This window comes from Vulpes lagopus, chromosome 6 (genome assembly GCF_018345385.1).
Source record: "Vulpes lagopus strain Blue_001 chromosome 6, ASM1834538v1, whole genome shotgun sequence".
NCBI classification, from domain to species: Eukaryota; Metazoa; Chordata; class Mammalia; order Carnivora; family Canidae; genus Vulpes; species Vulpes lagopus.
In genome coordinates, this window is record NC_054829.1 from 116,008,427 (window position 1) to 116,020,734 (window position 12,308).

At 37.3% G+C, this 12,308-nt stretch overlaps 1 protein-coding gene across 1 annotated transcript; it reads left to right on the forward strand.

The window, feature by feature from the left end:
• Positions 1 to 32: 32 nt before the first annotated feature.
• EXOSC9 (exosome component 9) lies at positions 33 to 12,218 on the forward strand. Its single transcript, XM_041759160.1, has 12 exons — positions 33 to 208; positions 924 to 1,018; positions 1,793 to 1,912; positions 2,045 to 2,147; positions 3,049 to 3,186; positions 4,671 to 4,753; positions 6,287 to 6,419; positions 7,758 to 7,846; positions 8,439 to 8,585; positions 9,155 to 9,339; positions 11,668 to 11,746; positions 12,074 to 12,218. The coding sequence occupies exons 1-12, from the start codon at positions 143 to 145 to the stop codon at positions 12,156 to 12,158; spliced, it is 1,323 nt and encodes a 440-aa protein (XP_041615094.1). The 5' UTR covers positions 33 to 142; the 3' UTR covers positions 12,159 to 12,218.
• Positions 12,219 to 12,308: the final 90 nt, after the last annotated feature.

Sequence of the window (12,308 nt, forward strand, 5' to 3'; positions counted from 1 at the left end):
CCCCGCCTCGCCCCTCCTCAGCCGCCGAGCTTTGATGACGTAAGTTTCCTGCGCGTCGGAGCCCACGGGGCGCGCGTGAAGGGGGATCCAGATCACTTTTCCCAGCGGATTCCGGTGCTGCTGTGTTCCGTGTGCCTGCAGCATGAAGGAGACACCACTTTCAAATTGTGAGCGCCGTTTCCTACTCCGCGCCATCGAGGAGAAGAAGGTAAATGGCCCCGGAGAGCTTCGCGGTGCGAGGGCGGTCTGGTCGCACGGCCGCCGGCCGCCTTCCGGCTTGGACCAACCGAGCTGGCAGTCGCAGGCGCGGGGGTGGGCGGGGCGGGGGGTAGGGAGGTTACGGGGTGGGCGAGTGGGGTCCGGGGGGGAGGAGGGGTGAAGCGTCCCACGGAGCTGGCCTTCGCAGGCCCGGGGGTGGGGGGGTGGGGGGGTAGGGAGGTTACGGGATGGGTGGGGGGGTGGGGGTAGGGAGGTTACGGGATGGGTGGGGGGGGCGGGGGGGCGGAGGGGTGAGGGGGTCCAACGGAGCTGGCCTTCGCAGGCCGGGGGGGGGAGGTTGGGGTGGCGAGGGGGTCCGGGGGGGCGGAGGGGTGAGGGGTCCAACGGAGCTGGCCTTCGCAGGCCCGGGGGCGGGGAGGGGGGGGACAGGTACGAGGTGGGGGGAGAGCCCCTGAGGGGAAATGCCCCAATCCCTCAAGTTTGTTTGTTTGTTTTCTTGGCTTCAGTTGGGTTCAAAGCTGGAATCACACCAGCAACTATTAGTGCTCAGGGACCGAGATCCCACTTTCCGATGGGAGGGGGGAGTGGTTAGGAATCGCCGCCGCGCCCCCCCCTGCCCCCCGCCCCATGTTTAGCCCTGGCATAGAGTAGCTGCTCAATAAATACTTGTTGAAGGAATAAACGAATGAATGTTCTGCTTACAGCGGCTGGATGGCAGACAAACCTATGATTATAGGAACATAAAGATCTCATTTGGAACAGATTATGGGTGCTGTATTGTGGAGCTTGGGAAGACAAGGTAATAAAGGATTCGAATTAGATGAAAGCCCAACAGGGAGAAGTTTAAAAGAACCTTACTGAATCAGTTGTTTACAAAGCAGCTAAGAAGTGTGCACAGACTAAGAAACAAAGATGTTTTGCTGCCAGAATAAGTATATTTTCTTAAATGCGAGAGTTTTGGGGATATATAGTTCACATTTAAGATTTTTAACCATAAACGTATTTTTCGTCCCATGAGTATCATGAAATGTATTTTTCATCCCATGAGTATCACGTAGTTTTCTGATCTCTTCAAGTCATATGTACAGCCAGCAGTAATTGCCCTGAATTTGTTTCCCTTACTTCCCATTAAATGGTCCTACTTTTCTCATTTTTCTGACATGAGAATTAGGTTTTTAATATTCATTTGGAAGCTGTAAAAATATTGTTCGGGTAACGTTAGCCAGCCATGCCATATGAAAACTCTTAAGAAATCTCAAGTTTTCATGCCATCTTGTGTTAATAAATAGTTGTTTTAGAAAAGCAAAGATCATTGATTTTTAAAAATAAAATCTATGGAATAGTATTATAGGAAGAGTTGTTTTTTCTTACCATCTTTTTGAGTACACCAATATGTGTTTTATTTCTGTATATATTCTAAACTCTATTTGTGATTTCAGCCTCTAATAGTACATCATACTGAGTGTGTGATTACTCAGAGTAAGATCAAAACTTAATTGGTATCTGTTTTAGGTTAATTTTTAATTGGAAAGGAGATATATTTAGTTAACAGATTTGTGCTTTATCTTTACAGAGTTCTTGGACAGGTTTCCTGTGAACTTGTTTCTCCAAAACTCAATAGGGCAACAGAAGGTATTCTTTTTTTTAACCTTGAACTCTCTCAGATGGCTGCTCCAGCTTTTGAACCTGGAAGGTATTTAAACCTTTTTTTTTTTTTTTTTTTTTTTAAAGCTGCTTTAGCCAGAGGAGAACCTAACAGCAGTGAGCTATTGTTTTAATGCCTGGTGTTATATTTCATGACATTAGCCCATTCCTATTTTCATAGGCAGTCAGATCTCTTGGTGAAGTTGAATCGACTCTTGGAAAGATGTCTAAGAAATTCGAAGTGTATAGACACTGAATCTCTCTGTGTTGTTGCTGGTGAAAAGGTGGGGAATATGCCCAAAATTCTTAATCTTAGGTTGAGTATTGTTGATTCATGGATTCCTGTATCTGTACTTTTATTCTCAGAGCTTCTGTTAACTTAGTTTTATACTGATTCACTTCACTTAAAATGTTCCTGAGTGCTACCGATAGAATTTTATGTCATCTCTCTCTGAAGAGACAATAAACCTCAGTGAAAGTATCAATCTAGATGTGTATAAAAATGTGTTATTTAAAGAACTTGTGGTTTTTCATATATTCTATTTTCTTATGTTCTTTGGGTTGATAGAAGCAGGTATGTGTTCCCTTTTTACGAATGAAAGAACTGAAGAACCGATTAAATCCTTTTGTGTAGGTTTATTGACTTATGTAGGGCTACACGAGGAGGCAGTGACAGACTAACATTGGAAATACTGCTCTCAATGAATTGTGTGCATGATGATGTTTTAGAACTTTACCCTTGATTAGGGTATTTTGACTATCTTTTTTGTTTCTGGAGAAGTCACTTTCCACATTCTATCCTTGAATATAATACTTTCTATTTGAATTACTTGTAGTATTATTATAAATATTGTCAAGTAAAACCTAAGAGTTTGAGGTTTTTAAGTTAGGAGACACAATAAAAATATATTTAGGGTTGGGAAAATCTTAGTACTATTGTGTAGTGGTTCTGTTTATTTAGAGAGTATATTTTACTGTTGTCAGATGACTCATAGAAAGGTGAACTATTGGTACTTCAGATGTTGGCCTGGCTTAACATTTCTCTTAATACATCTTATTGGTAGAATAGGAGTAACTGCATGTTTTAACAGCAAGAGAAAAATTTGCACACAGTATTACTTTGCTTATAACTACCCACTGGTTGTGATCAGTTAGGATTTATTTTTGTTTTAAATTCACATTCAGGTTTGGCAAATACGTGTGGATCTACATTTATTAAATCATGATGGGAATATTATTGACGCTGCCAGCATTGCTGCAATTGTAGCCTTGTGCCACTTCCGAAGACCTGATGTCTCTGTCCAAGGAGAAGAAGTAACACTGGTAAGCTCCCGTAATTTAAGCCAGTTTTCTTCCTATAAATGAATGAGTATCCTTGATGTGTAGGCAACTTGTTATTAGTGAATTCTTATTGTAGATGGTAATTAAGTATGTTCTAATATTTGTTAATAAGGCAAAAATGATATATGGTCAAAATTGTCCTTGAAATCTCTTCCATCTCTTGTATTAAAGTATCTGTCAATAAAAGCACACCCTGTCTTGGTTTTCTAGGATAAAACTAGATGACTTTTTCTTGGGATTGAGCATGAGATGAAGTGGTTGATTTATGTTGAGGAGCCACATGTGTGAGAGATACATGATTCGCAGCATGTTGAGATACTTGTGCTTACTCTCTGGCGAAAGTCCATCAGAAACAACTAGAAGACTCATTAAAACATACTGCTATGCTCTACCCTCAGAGTAGGGTAGGGGTAGAACCTACAAAGTACTTCTAACAGAGTTTCTAGGTGATAATGATGCTGCCACTGTTAGGGCTACATTTTGAAAACTGTTGACATATAGTCTTTACGTTGCCCCTCTCTTTTGTGTTCAGTATGTTAATTTCAATTTATATTTGAATTCATGCTGGAATAATGAAAGTACACTTTGGATAGTTTGAGTCTTACAGTTGTGAAAGGAAACATCAGATGCCCAAATTTCTGAGCAGTTAGGTGTTCATGTGCTGCTTTTAGGCAATAGGCTAGGCTCTAACGACTTAGTGTACAGACAAAGGTTTCTTAACTACAGAGACATGTTCCTTTAGAGAAGGGAATTGGTATGAGGAAGTAAAAGAGAGAGTGATCAATTTAAAAATATTGTAGAGTTATTGCTAGTGGTAACCTAGACTATATAGCCACGTTGGAAGAGTTTGGCAGTTTCTTAAAAAGATAAGTGTCAATTTATACAGCCCAACAATTCCATGCCTGGGAATCTACTCAGGAGAAAAGATAGGGCATTTTCAGTCAGAGACTTTCATGGGAATGGTGAATGACAGCATTAGTCATAGCACAAAACTGGAAATAATCCAAATGTTCATCAACTGCTAAGTTGAAAAACAAATTGTGCTATATCTATGCAGTGAAATAGTATTCAGCAGTAAAAAGAACCAAAGTAGTGATACATATACAAGATGGATGAAACACGCTAACTTCAAAAGAAGCACATGTAAAAGACAAAATTACTTGATTCTACTTGCATGGAATGCTCGTGCCTGGGAGTGGGAGAAGTGACTGCAAATAAGCTTAAGATTTGGTGGGATAATGGAAAAGTCCAAACACTGGATTACAGAACTATAAAGTACTACAAACAATATTTATCCATAATATTCATTCATTGTTAATGGATTTTATGTTATTTATACATTAAAAAACCTTTTTGACGTATGTATCAAGTTCTAAGGAACATGAGTGGCAAAGTCAAATAGGGAATTGTAAAAGAGTTATTTAGGTACTTAACTGAGGATTAAAGGAATTTTTATTTTCAAACAGTATACACCTGAAGAGCGTGATCCTGTACCTTTAAGCATCCACCACATGCCCATCTGTGTCAGTTTTGCCTTCTTCCAGCAAGGGTAAGTCTCATTCTTGTCATGGGCTGAAATCGTACATACAGCTAGGAACTTTTTTGTTCTGTTCAAATGTTCCCTGGACAAAGGAACAAATACCTCCTTTAATATTAAAGTACCTTTTTTCTTTCCTTGGAAGAGCATTAGTTGGCAAAGAGCATTCTCAATAGAAGTGACAAACTCTTCTATAATGAAGAGAGTTCACAACACTTTTCAAAGGATACTTATAAAGTTACTGCAGCATGGTGGTGCTAGAGATGCATAGATGTTAATAGAGTTGTGTGCTAGACTCTAATTTGGGAGAGTAGGGTGAGAATTACTGTAGGTTAATGAAAGATGGGACTTTGGAGCATATTAGATGGAGTGGTTGTAGGAGCAGGTTACAAGAGGTAATGGTTCACAGATGGGATAAATCTAGTTTTAGCTCTTTAGTAGTTTCTTCACAGTTCACTGCTAACTTTCTACAGCAGAAAAACTGGAGGTTTTTATGGTTCATGTTATGGTGCCTTTAAATGAAAATTTGAACCTCAAATCTCTTCAGAAACAAAGGGAGGTATAAATCAGATGTTTTAACAATCTTATGACTAAAAACAAGGGAACTCTTCAACTTTTAGTCATTGTAGTGCAGAATTTCATTAGTGGGATATAGACCAGCACTCTCCAGTAAAAACACAACATGAGCAGTACATGTAATTTTAAGTTTTCCAGTAGCCACGTTAAAAGTAAGAAGAAAGAGGGAAAATTAATTTTTATATATATTTTACTTTACTTATGTGTAAACTATTACCTTAATATTTAATATAAAATTATTCATGAGATATTTTACATTCTTGTATTTCTACTAAGTCTTTGAAGTCTAGTTTTTTTCACTCCTGTACATCCTGATTTGGACTAGCACACTTCAGAGGCTTAATAGTCACATGTGACTAAAGGCCAATAGTATTTTTTTAATGAGCCATTAGCTAAACCTAGAAGAACTTCATAATCTGCAACACACTAGGTAACATTTAAAATTTAAAAATTAATGTTATCTAAGTTTTCAAAAATATTTTAAAATTTATGAGAATGCTTGTGTGCACTATTGGAGGGGGGCAGTGGGAGAGGGAGAAGCTGACTCCCTGCTGAGTGGGTAGCCTGACCTGTGACTCAGTTTTAGGACCCTGAGATCATGACCTGAGACAAAGGCAGATGCTTAACTGACTGAGCTACGCAGGCGCCCCATCTAAGGTTTTATTGATAAGCCACAAGTCATTTAACCAAAGTGATAGCATTAGGTTTAGATTATATATTATTTAAAAAAAAAAAAACCAATATGAACTTAAGTGATTTTCCTGTAATAGCTAGTGATAACCCACTTAGCATTTATTTTGTTCATAAAAACTGTAATTCTCATTTCTTCTCCCATTAAAGGGATTCACATCTATAGGCTCAGACCTTCACCACATTGACTTTATTAATACTATCTTTTAAAAATATTATCTTAAGATTGATAAGCATTCAACCTCAGATTTGCTCAGGTCCATTTAACATTCATTTCAGCACATATTTATTGGTGGATCCCAATGAACGAGAAGAACGTGTAATGGATGGCCTGCTGGTGATTGCCATGAACAGGCATCGAGAGATTTGTACTATCCAGTCCAGTGGTGGGATAATGCTGCTGAAAGATCAAGTTAGTGCTTTGATTAATGTCCTATTAAGAATAGGTCTCTTCTTTTTAGAAGCTTGTTCTTATTTTTTGTTTTGTTTTGTTTTTGCTTGCTTTTTAACTAAAAGCCATCAAACATATTTTCAGTGATTGATTCCAGGTGATGTTAGAATCTGGTTTCAATATTATTACATTCTGTTGACTGATGGCTACCAGTCTTCCTTGCTGCTCCCATGTATGGCTCTCCAGGGTATGACCCTTCAACATAAAGGAACACTTTTCTTCCCAGTGAGGAAAGAGATTTGTATTCCTATTCCAAAAAAGGGGAAGGAAGGGAGGGAGGGAGGGAGGGAGGGAGGAAGGAAGGAAGGAAGGAAGGAAGGAAGGAAGGAAGGAAGGAATTAGGTAAAAAGATAATTTTATTCTCAGAAGTTGGGTTCAATAAGCAGTAGTTCTCAAATCCAGCTATGTATCAGATTCCCATGAAGGCTTCTAGAAAATAGATTAGCATATAGCACAGATGGGGCACATGGCTGCTTTAGTTGGAATTCTAGTTCTGCCTTATACTAATTGACCTTTTGCAAATAATTTCATATCTTTGTGCCTTGGGTTCTTTATCTGCAAAACCAAGAATAATGTTATTGTCGACACCTTGTTAAAGAATGTAAGGATAAACACATGGGTACGTTGCACTGGGTAGTAGCATATATTAAGTATGCCGTAAAATGTTAGTTTCTATTACCAGTATTATGACCATTACCAGATCCCTATTTGCAGAGATTCTGATCCATTAGATCACTGAGGCCTGGGAGTCTTTGCTTTATAAAAATTTCCCAGGGGATACTGCAGCCATGTCTTGAACCAATGCTTTGAATCACTCACATAGAAAGGTAGTTAGTGTATCCCTGAGTATATAATGTATGTGTGTGGCCTTTTCAGTGGTATCGTTTGCACTGTCAGGGAAGTTTTTGAGTCTTTTTCTTTTTTTTTTTTTAAGATTTTATTTATTCATGAGAGACCCAGAGAGAGAGAGGCAGAGAGGGAGAAGCAGGCTCCCCATGGGGAACCCAATGCGGGACTCGATCCCAGGACCCCAAGATCATACCCTGAGCTGAAGGCAGATGCTCAATCACTGAGCCACCCAGGATCCCTTGAGTCTGTTTTCTTAACATGATAATCCTTCAGACATTTTAAAACAGCTCTCACATTTTGCATTAATTTGTGTTTATACTGTATTTTCATATTTGAAAAGGTCAGGCTTAAATTATAAAAGTAGAAAAACTATTCTCATGTTTATAGCTTTGTTAGAGAAAGCTGTGTGGTTTGTTGTCTTTAAATAACAGAATGCACTTTTATAAATAGGTTTTGAGATGTAGTAAAATAGCTGGTGTGAAAGTACTGGAAATTACAGAACTAATACAGAAGGCTTTGGAGAATGACCAGAAGGTTAGGTAAGTTTAAAACTAAATGGTCTTTTTATTTTTAACAGATTTTTCTGTTAGGGACTTTTCTTGCAGAAGGGTAACAATATAATTTTCGCACTCCCATTTTTCCTTATCTGTTAATCTAAGTTGAAGTGTTGTATTCCAATTTAAATATAGTCTGTATTGAGAAGCCATATATTTTTCTTTAAAAAAAGTATCATTTTCTTCAGGAAAAAAAGGGATCTGGTAGCTCAAATTAACAGAAGAAACACAAAGTGGGTTGACACTCTGCTGCTTCTATAACGTAGCACTTCCAAGTCTTCTGAAATATGGGAGATAAGACTTACTTGGTAGGGCTGACTTAAGGATTAAAGAATAATATACTTAGAGCACTTAACACTTGCTTGGCACATGGTTCAATAAATGGTAATTATAGTAACTTTCTTTTTAATTATTACTTTTGATAAGCATAATAAATTGGTTGAGGTTAAGTTAGTTTTTTTCCAATGTTTCTCCTCCATCAAAAGGATGAAATAGTTAACTTTTCCCTTCCTGTTTTCTCTTCCATTATCATACCCCCCTCCTCCATGCCTCCCACTCCCAAATAAAACCCACACAGGAAAGAAGGTGGAAAATTTGGCTTTGCAGAGTCCATAGCAAGTCAAAGAATCACAGCATTTAAAATGGAGAAGGCCCCTATCGATACCTCCGATGTAGAAGAGAAAGCAGAAGAAATTATTGCTGAAGCTGAACCTCCTTCAGAAGTGTATCTTTATTGGATGATTTTTTCAGTAACATGATTCATAACACTTTTGGCAGTATTAGGTATATGTGAAGGGTGTACATACTGAGGTTTACCTTCTGAAACACTGCTTTGATAGAGAACACATTTAAGATACAAGACAGTGACTAGTCTTAAGTCTGACATAATATCCACCTCTTCATCTATCCTACAAAAACAGAAAATTTTCTCTTAGCCAATTTACGGCATTTTATTTTCCTTTGGAAAATTATTCTTTAATCTCATTGGCATAATCAAGCATTATATACTGTTACACATTGTTCTTGGAAATTTTTCATACACTTGCCAGATTTATGATTGGAACTGTTGAGAGCCAGTATGTCTCAGTATTTCTCACCATTGTTTCCATAAAATCTTACCTCAGTTACATGTTTTTTCTTTCTTTCTGATTGTTCAGCCATCCATAGCGCAGCTATTAGTGAAATTTTGCACAAATGATGCACATTTCAGTCTTAAAACTTTTACTCTCATCTTTTTTCAACACTGCATCAAATCACAGCATTTGTTATTCATAGTTTTCTTAACTTGTTAAGTGTTTCTAATCCTGTGCTTTGGACTCCTGGAACTGCCCAAATTGGAGAGGGAATAGAAAACTCCTGGGGTGATCTTGAAGAGTCTGAGAAGGAAGAGGAGGATGAAGATGGCACTGATGAAGCTATCATTCTTGATACTATAAAAATGGACACTGGAGTAGAAGTCTCCAATATTGGGAGCCAAGGTAGGTAACACTTTATGGCTTTTATGTAATATATTATGTGTATTACAGCTCTTTTATTAGCAGTTCCTTTTTCAGAGGAGCCAAATATTTTGTGGTTTGAATCTGTTAATATTTAACCCCAATTCTTTTCTAAAATAATGTGCTTATCTTTGTGGAGTAGTGGTACTCTTTTGTATGTAGTGGCATTTTTAGTTTAAAAATGTTTTGTTCTTTTTTCCTTTTATATCTGGCCAGTTTTAAAGGGATGGGTTTCTTAAGGATTCATTCCTGCATGCTATTTTCTCTTTGTAATTTCTAGACTCAAATATAAAAAGCCCATATAACATGTATTAGAGCTGTCCAAGTGGAACTGTCTGTAATGTTAGAAATCTTTATGTACACTGTTCAGTATAATAGCCACTAGCCACATGCAGATATTGAACATTTGAAATGTGGTTTGTGACAGAAAATTAAATTCTAAATCTTAATTTTAGTTAATAGAAAAGTAAACAGCCATGTATGGCTGTTAATAGAGCAGTATTAGAACATACAAAATTCTAGAATTGCTTAGAATACTGGTAGTCCTGGATAAGATATTCTTTGCATTCTGAAAGCCGTAGAACTGGAGAAAATTGTTTTAACTTTTACTGTTAGTAAAACCAAATTCTTGCTTAGCCCATAATAATCATGAATTGGGCTTTTTTTATGTGGTAAAACTTATCCTACAAGGTTGGATGTAGCAAGTAGGCTGGCAGAGAACTAAAGGGTGTAATTATTAAAATCTGGCTGAAAAAAATTAGGTGATACTGTTTAGGTATGGAATGCACATACCTGCCTACCTTCAAGGAAAGAAGTTATAATCTATAAACATTACTGAGAGGCTGCTGGGGTGGTCTTTTTTGTTTTGTTTTGTTTTTTAAGATTTTATTTATTTATGAGAGACACAGAGGCAGAGACACAGGCAGAGGGAGAAGCAGGCTCCCTGCAGGGAGCCCGATGTGGGACTCCGTCCCCGACTCCAGGATCATGCCCTGGGCCAAAGGCGGTTGCGCTGAGCCACCGGGGCTGCCCTGCTGGGGTGTTTTGTGAGGAAAAATAATTCCCATTGATTGGGAGCCTTATTCAGCTTTCCCGGTGGTTACTTCTTTTGGTATTATTCTTCCAGACCTTGTTCCATGTATTTATTTACTGTGTATTTACAGCAGAATAAGCTGCTTAAACACAGGGACTGTGAATGAATCCTTAGAACTTTTTCATGTCATCAGCCACATTTTTAAATGCTGCATTGAATTCTAGCTTTGACGTTAACTAAGTTGGCTTAATAAAATTCCCTTGTTGATAAATGTTACCATTTTCTGTTACAGTGGTAGAGTAAAGCATCTTTGCATGGGCCTCTTTTTACATATTTTTGAAATATTTTTCTAAGATTAGTAAGATTAATAGCTAAACATTCAGTTACTGCTTGGAAGAGTAATATTTTCAACTGAATGAAAGTAGACCTAAGATAATTGGTAGGATAAAAACAGGTAAAGTCTTTCTAAAGCATATAAACACTAAAAAGAAACTTAACTGAAAACTATAAAGAATTGATATGCCAACTAGAAAGAGGGCTAATCCACATTGTATATATATTATTAAGGCTCAGGAGAAAAATTGGCAAATGATACAAAGTAATTCTCAGATATAAATGGCCAGTAATATATTTAATGGGCAACTCTAGTGGTAACAAATAAATTCAAAGGAGAGATTTCTAGTTACTATCAGAATAAATTCAAAGCAGAGATTTCTATCAGAGAATATTAAAAATTGGGGCACCTAGTGGCTCAGCAGGTAAAGTCTGACTGGTTTTGACTCAGGTTTTGGGATCAAGCCCCATGTGGGACTTCATCCTCAGTTCAGAGTCTCTCTTCCTCTGCTCTTAGATAAAATCTTAAAAACCACCATTGGCAAGGGTGCATATAGGAAAAACAGGTTTTTCATTTAAATTGGAACAGTATTTTGGGTGGATTTAGCAATAAATTTTTTAGAACGTATATACCTTTGACCCAATAATTGTTTTTTTGTATTTTCCTTCCAGAATAGAAGATACAGATTTTGCCCCATTATGACATGTACAAAGTAGTCATATAATTACAGAATTTTTAGGAAAGAAGTATGTTATTTTTCAGAGCTCCAAGGAGTTACTTTAGGGAAGGAAAGAACCAAGTAGTTCTGTAAACTCCAGAATAGTTGGGGCTATTTGTATGCAAACAGAGTATCAGAACTGCTGACATAAACCCATATAGAAATTTTCCACGTGATTATACTTATATATATAGTTTCCTTAATTTCTTAATTATTTTCTTAAAGATGCCCCTATAGTACTCTCAGACAGTGAAGAAGAAGAAATGATCATTTTAGAACCAGACAAGAACCCAAAGAAAATAAGGTAACAAATTTCTGGTTTATTTCAAATGTATACACATACTCAAGACTTCTGTGGTTTTATTCTCATCCTACTATAAACAAAGACACCCCTATTTTATTCAAATTCCAGCTGTTCTTACTGAAAAACTGGATGGATGCCTTTAAAGTTACCTCATTTTATTCTCATAATTGGCAAATGTTGTATGTTCTACTAGGAAAAAAAAATAAGGCCTCCTATTTTGGTGGTCCAAAATTTAATGAGCAAATGGTGTAAGTCTGGTAAACCATCCATGGTCTCAGCTTTATAATGCTAATACTGTTAGTAAACTGTTAATTATTTTATTCACAGAACACAAACCATCAGTGCAAAACAAGAAAAAGCACCAAGTAAAAAGCCGGTGAAAAAGAGAAAAAAGAAGAGAGCTGCTAATTGAAGTGCATAGAGTTGTATGTTTGTATATATAACTATTAAAAGGATATTTATTCAGTGCTAATAACTTTGGGTATTTTTCTACTCACAAATCCATTATAAAATCTAGTTGATTCTTTACATAGCGTTTTACATTATGCTTTAAAATATTAAC

Excerpts from the sequence above, each read along its gene's own strand:
- EXOSC9 (XM_041759160.1), top strand. The coding sequence starts at position 143 with ATGAAGGAGACACCACTTTCAAATTGTGAGCGCCGTTTCCTACTCCGC. Across the intron at positions 3,187-4,670 it reads AAGGAGAAGAAGTAACACTG|TATACACCTGAAGAGCGTGA; the intron begins GTAAGCTCCCGT and ends ATTTTCAAACAG. Across the intron at positions 9,340-11,667 it reads CTCCAATATTGGGAGCCAAG|ATGCCCCTATAGTACTCTCA; the intron begins GTAGGTAACACT and ends ATTTTCTTAAAG.